This window comes from Orbicella faveolata, unplaced genomic scaffold, assembly GCF_042242905.1.
Source record: "Orbicella faveolata isolate gen_17 unplaced genomic scaffold, um_ofav_v1 contig_2, whole genome shotgun sequence".
Taxonomy (NCBI): domain Eukaryota; kingdom Metazoa; phylum Cnidaria; class Anthozoa; order Scleractinia; family Merulinidae; genus Orbicella; species Orbicella faveolata.
This window is the reverse complement of record NW_028301547.1, coordinates 3,821,967-3,829,246: the sequence shown is the minus strand read 5'-3', so window position 1 is coordinate 3,829,246 and position 7,280 is coordinate 3,821,967. Positions and strand designations below refer to the sequence as shown.

The 7,280-nt window shown below is 38.4% G+C and overlaps 1 protein-coding gene across 1 annotated transcript; it reads right to left on the bottom strand.

Moving 5' to 3' along the window:
* Positions 1-938: 938 nt before the first annotated feature.
* On the bottom strand, positions 939-3,051 carry LOC149111647 (uncharacterized). Its single transcript, XM_089289883.1, has 2 exons — positions 2,961-3,051; positions 939-1,931 (listed from the first exon to the last, which is right to left on the bottom strand). Exons 1-2 carry the CDS (start codon positions 2,979-2,981, stop codon positions 1,497-1,499), a joined length of 456 nt encoding a protein of 151 aa, XP_089146009.1. The 5' UTR covers positions 2,982-3,051; the 3' UTR covers positions 939-1,496.
* Positions 3,052-7,280: the final 4,229 nt, after the last annotated feature.

Here is a 7,280-nt window from a genome sequence, read left to right as displayed (position 1 = left end):
TTTGTGTGCGCAGCAAGGATCCGCAGAAATACTTAGGGCGAACGTCCTTAAGACACGTTATCTTTATCCTCCAGTTTGAGTTAAGCAGATACAACTTTGTGAGTTTTCGGCTCCCGAATAAACGCAAGGTAGAGCTATAAATTTGTATTTTTTGTGCTATAAAGTGCTTGTCAAAAGACTGTCATAAAACCAAAACCAAAGAAATCACTCTAGTCAATCACAAAGGACACAGACAATAAAATAGACCAATTGATACTTGCATGAGGTAAATACGCTAAGCGCGGGAAAGCGATTGCAAGCGAATCGTCATTGGTTTTGGTTGTACTTCTAATTGGATGAAAAAGTGGGGCGAGAGTTTTTAAGCCAATCGTGTAACGTATTAATGCAAAAGCAATTACTCTTCGACACTGAAGTAAAAACCTTTCTGATAAGGTTAAGCTATAATACCACGATACATAATTCACAAGAATAGTTAATAAGCATCCTTCCTTAAACTGGGGTCTCATTAAACAAAAGATCAATAAACACCGGAGGTAGAGTCAAGTCATCTTTATTTAGGCAGGGTAGCTCCATCAGCCATAGGCTGGTATCAAAAGGGGCCTTGCGTAAAATTAAGACTACATGATAAAAAAAATTCAGTATTTCGTTGGGTATTTAAACGAGATGATATGGTCACGATTCTTTCGGTCGTGGTCTTGAAGGAAGTTGTCAAAAGTTGGTGTTGTATAAGAGCAATAATAGGATAAAGGGAAGACTTCCCACTCGGTCCATCTGTTAACTTGTGACGCATTCCTCCGCCATGTGACATCACGCATTCCTGCCTCACTTGACGTCACGCATTCCTCAGTCGCGTGACCTTAGTCGCACGGTATCCGGAGTGGAGAAAGAGGAGGATTTGAAAACCCCGAAAAATTACATTAATTAAACAAATCAGCCTATTTTTGCTCACATCATTTACTAAATAAATACATGTACTTACACCTTTACAATACAATGTTTACTATGTTGACATTTCTCAGTGAATTAGTTTCTTTTAACATAAATATAAATAGCTACTGAACATATTTTTACAATATAAGTTGCCCGGGATAAGTTGATAATAAGCGCGCTTCATAAATGTAAATTATGGCAGTCATTTAATTCTGATCCTGGTCAGAGTCGGCAAATCCACAGGCTTTGGGCGATCAAAACAAAGGAATAAATACCAATTTTCTCTTTGCTACATAACACAGTAAAAGATACCACTCAGACAGCTTGTTAAAAATGTTGTTCTTTTCTACGCTTATCAGTGCTATGTGAGGTAGTGTAGCAGAGAGATTGACGAGCAAATATAAGTTTTCTTCGTTACTCTTATCGACCCCTTTCTGCGTGTTCATGAATATAAAGTTAACAAAGTTATTTTGCCATTCATGGGTTGCCTTAGTAGTTACAATGCCCTTAAAGGACAACAAACATCACTCAGTGATGATCAGTATGAACCAAGAAGCGCGATGACGTCACGCTGCGCACGAACAGCCCGTAACCACTGGACAGCCTCCCCTTTCACCAAAGATGATCTTAATGTGTTTCTTGCACTTTGGTGGAATATTGTCACGTGATAAACAGGTCACACTTAGTCTTCGGCAGTGAATTTCAGGGAAGCGTCTTCCGAGGCAATGGTTCCACTTAATTCTTTTTCGCTGCACGCAGGCATTTGACCTGCGTTTAAGACGCAGGAGAAATGAATTTAGATTGCTGTCATTCTCAGCGGCAACGTCTTGCAATGATTCAGTAGGCAAAGCGCCGCTGTGAACTTCCTCTAAGTCATTTTCATCCGGAACGTCGGTTAAGACTTCATGAAACGTTGGTCTTCGGGGTAATTGATCGATCTGGACGAACCTTGAAAAAACCGCCGAGAAAACGTAACTCTGTACCAAGACATAAACAGCGAACTGAAAGAAAATAACAGAAGGTCAACGTCAGAATTCCCCACTGTTCTGCAAACATTTTTCAAAATAATTTCGTTTAGACGAATATTTGGTTTCAAGTGATACATCTTAAGGAATGAGCAGATTCTTCAGTGCTACTATCTGTCATGTTTATATTACAAAAAGCCCAATTAATTAATTAATTAATTAACTAATCAATTATCACAAAAATATTTCTAAAACAGGGTTTTCAGGGGTCACGAGTTCACAGCCGTCTGTAGACAAAGTACCAGTCTCAAATCACTAATTGAGTTTTTACAATTAAGTGTTGACAGGTCGTCGGCCGGTTTCTGCCAACACTGTGTGCCTTATAGGCGCGATTACCAGCCGCTGTTTCGGGAAATGGGCCCGCGCTCACCCACCGAAACAGTTACATCATCCGGCGAAATGTTCTGCGGGATTAAAAAAATATTTATCTTCATAAGAGCAGGTTACGGAATTTCCTGTCATCGTGTACTTATTTTGCCGATTAAACAAAATGCTCTGGTTTTCACTTTCAATTGCATTTAAGGTAGTCCAGCGAAACTATTTTTGAAAAAGATGAGACCCTTAACAACATAGATGGTTTGAAGTGACTAAATCAGCTCTGGGGCCCGTTTGTCGAAAGCCCCAGAAACTTTACGGGTCCGAAAAGCCATTTTTAGTTGGTCGGTATTTAAAGACAGAGAGGTGTATACGCCTGAAACTTCTTGTACCGAATGGAACCTCTGTTTATGTTTATAATATGTGAATAAAACAGCTCTGTAATCATTAGGTTTGAGATTTTGCTACGGTTTTCCGCGTGCGAAAACTTTTCGGGACCGTCGGGAAACGGGTCCCTGATCCGTATTCTCATAGTTTCCTCTCGTTTTCTGTACAAAGTTCTGTGCAAAATTCTGTACAAATTTCTGCACAAACGACAAATGCATCATTGCACATTCTCAAATAAGCCAACTTAACACTCTGATATATCTAAAACCGTGTTAAAATCACCAAAAAAGTAAAGGGACCTACCTTGAAGAAGATGTTTTCCATACTTCTGTCTTCTGAGGTCGAGAAGTTCGGGTTTTCTTCTCTTTGTCAGCTGTGATCTTCACCGTGGTCCATGGCCTTACGAACAGAAGTCAACGTTTTTATAACGGACTCAAAAGCGGGGCGATTACAACATCGATCTAATTTTAGATTTCTTGTAACTTGTTAATTCCTTTCGCTGCTAACAACGCCCATTTTGGGACTGAAACCGCAAAATGAGTCCTGGAACAGTTCAACACGCTTTTTTCTTAATTTCCTGGTAACACTCGTTTTATTTAGATTTAATTTTAATGATACTGTTGTGCCGTTGAGGAGGTGAAAATTAACTCATATCTGAAAAATCGATTATACTATCGATTCATTTGTTTACTTAAAAAAAAATTTAAGCACGCTGCAAGAACGTGACGCACTTCCGGTGTAACCCTGCAACAACAACAACAACAACAACAACAAAAATCATATTGACTGAGTAAGCACAGGGAATTTTTATCGGGAGCTAGACTTATCGAACGTAAAATTACAGGCGGAAAGAAACTAAAGTAGTTACAGGGAAACTTTTCTTTCGTTTCAATTTGCGAAAGATTCGAGTTTACCAGGGTTCGAGCTATTCGGATTTCACTCGGTTCATGTATATAGACTAACACCCTGAGAATTTTTTTTAATATCAAAGCCACTCGGCGTGACACAAACCAACTGCTAGCGAATTATTTGCTCTTAGTAGAGTGTGCGAAACCATTCCTTGGACAAATGGGGATTTTCTCGTTTTATTTCGTTCATTAATGTTTCACAGTCACGTCTAATATGTGATGCTGTGAATATAAAAATTGATTTATTACTGAAACTCCACTTGTGAATGGAAAAGGGGATTCCTCTAGTTGCGGCGCTCATTACCAATCATGTATGCATGACGTAACACGGAAAATAGTTGTGCTTTCAATTACAGGAAACCGGAAAATGGCATTATTCCAGTATTTTGTTGATTTTTTTTTACACAAAACGTAAGTGATCTCGGCAGTAGCTCTGGTTCCAGAAAATTTGTTTTCAAATCAACTCGTTTCAAAAAGAATTCTGATCTTTCCCTTCTTATCTTCGCGTTTGAGAAATGTTTACGTTCTCGTCCTGATTAACTAAGCGTTATTCCATGTTCAGTAAAGTTGATATTTTAAAACAAACTCTTGACACTGAAAACATGACATGAAGGAAAAAAGATGATAACTAAAATGCGAAATGTGAACACGAGATCCCAGCCCCTTGTAGAAATTTCGTTCAAGTGAGGCCCTTTTTCTCTCGTTATGTCTAAACCCTGGCATTTTGGTAAGGTTACGACGTTACGTTACGTTTCCGTACAATGCATCACGGCTATCAATAAACACACACGTCCTTAACTAAGCATTTCCTTTCCATCAAATTCATTTCCTGTACATTTTCTATGAATGCTTAGACGATCTTAAATCAGGTCAGAGTGTAGATCTCATATTCACATTGCCGTTTTTTATTTACGAACTCTTTCTCCTTCCTTTCCGGTGATTAATTGCCTTACTCTAGCGGCTTTTAATTCCTCCCGTTTTTTCTCTGAATGCTTAGAAAACTGAGAGATTAAAGAAAAGGAGCTCATAACTAAAATGAGGGAATGTGAACATGAGATCTTCGCTCTTCTAAGTTCACGGTAACTCTTATTTGGCGTAATTTTCTTGGCCTTGTGCCGAGACAGTTTTCTAATTCATCTAGTGCACTGCGCCTCCGGCCATGACTGCTTTGGTCGAACACTTTTCCTTGAACCCTGGGGGTTCCATTCGAATGCAGTGGGCAGTCCTAGTGATGTTGTTCCTTGGTTCACGGGCAATGAGTCCAATTCACTTCCTTTACCACCTTGATGGTGTCCCATACGCGGCTTTGACAAGTTCTCTGATCTCCCAGAGCTTTCCGCTTGAGATGATGTTTGACGAAACCAGATATTGATGGAGGACCTCAGCTTTTTTAGTCAATGACTTCGTGACTTACATCGTGTCATTTCGGCAGCTAACTATCCAGCAATTTCCAATTGTCTCATACAGGGTTCGCGCGTCTCACTGTCTTGACTAAGTTAATTTAGGATTTTGGAGAGAACAGTTTCATCCGCGAGCCTGCTTCATTCGCGTTCTTCCCATGTGATTATGGTCCAGGTTTCAGAGCTATGCTTTGATCAGTCTCCTGCGATGGAGATCCGGCCGAAGTTTCCACGCGTTTGGTTTCCCAATCCATTTCCCAGGACGTTGGCCTTGGAAGCTTCATAAGAGCTCCTTAACCCTTTGACGCCCAAGTAGCCATATACGGCGACTTACTGGTCGTGCTCTTTGTACGACTTGTGACGTCATCAATTCAAATGTCACCAGTTATTATTGATAGGCAGATGGTAGGACTAGGCTAGGCCTTTCCGTACAATGTTCGAAAAACAACGTTGTCAGTTTTGGTGCAAAAGCGGTGGTAAAACGGTCCACTATGCCTATGATTCATTAAGACTTCTAGGCTTCGCCCATAATTAACATCCAACTTTTCACGGCAGCCAGAAAGAACATGCAACGCAAAAGGTAGCCAGAGCACAAGGGCCGAGAAAGAAAAAGAAAGGAAAGGGGCAACAAACAAAATTGAGAACGGTTAAATGCAAAAAAAAAAAAAAAAAAAAAAAAAAAAAAAAAAATGGTTTATGCGCATGCCCATAATTGTATTATTGCTCAATTTTGTACGTAATCCTCGAAAAATCTCTCCTTTTGGTAACAAAAAAAAGCTTTCTTAGCAAAGCTTAGGCTTATATAACATCACGGCAGCCAAAAAACCTGACTAAACGGTTAAAAACGGTATTTCTTGGCGAAAGTTTGGTATTCAAAGGGTTAACTCAGAGTCAATACCTCAAAAATTATTATCCCAGCTTGTACTCATAGGAAGACATTCTAAAGGCAGTTTCAATAGCCTTCATTGTCCCATTAACTTGTTTGTTTGTCAGGCCAAATTTACAAATCTTTCGACCTCAAATTGAAGACTGAATTTCGAGACGTAACAAAGTTGTTCGACTTCATTAAACACACTGTAAACAGCATGGTACGAAAGGGAGATGCCAGTGAATTGAGGCCTAATCTTTCTATGCAGGCCGATTGCAGAACAACACCCCTCAGATGAGAAAAAAAACACCAAACAACTGTCTAATGACGAACAAAGCGAATTCCTTCCCTTGAAAATCCTCGCTGCAACGGAATAAGACGCTATCCAGATAATGTAGAACATGCCCACAAAATTTCTCTTTAGCCATCCATCTTTAGGCCGGAGTCCATGCTTTTAATAATCACTCCCTGTGAATGTGCGCTATATCTCTGCACATGTCTATTTAAGCCCCCAGCTAGGCCCCATTCCAAAAATTGTAAGCAAGAGAATCTATGAGCCAGAAGACAAATTTTTAAGTAACCATTTCTTTTCTTCAATACAATTTTAATTTCCAAATTCAAGCCTCTGTCATCAGCGTGTCGTAGATAGCTAAATTTTAATATTACATACTTTATCTGTATAAAGTAAATCAAAATAACGTATTTACCTTGCGTCAGAGAATATATTTCTAATTACTGGAATTGATAAACTGCAAAAAAAGTTGACAAAAATTGATACGCATCGACTTTATAAATACCTTCATATACGAACAACAAATATATAAATAACAATTTTACTTAACATAGCAATAAGTAGACTTTCCATATTAAAGAAATAAATATTTAATTATTATAATAAATTCGTGTTTGTCGTATGAGTTGCTAAAGAAAAAAAAATTGGTTCTAATTTTTCCCTTTTCCTATGTATCAAAACAGCTTCACAGGTGCAAAACTGTTCATTTGAAAATAAAATCCTACATTTATAAACAATTTTCCAGTGAAGGTTATACCGGTCATACCGGCTTACTTCAACAGAGATAAAAGAGAGTAAGAATATACCTGTTTTTCACTGACATAATGAAATGACAACTGTACACATAAATATATAAATATATTGATATAATATACTGATAGATGCTCAGCTAAGAACAAAACTTATATATTATATGAAAACATGATATATTTACCTGTAAAACCTATACTATACTGGTAAAATACTAAATATATCTTGAGTCCAATAATTTACTTCAATTTTTTTTACAATAGTTCAGGGCATCTGAAAATTACTTCACTATAAACTGAATCCTTCGAGGACTACGTGCATCACACAGTGATGAAAAGTTATAAGCTAATACATAGCGGGAAGGAGTTCCGACTGCCAAGAACAAGATGACGTCACGCAGCGCAT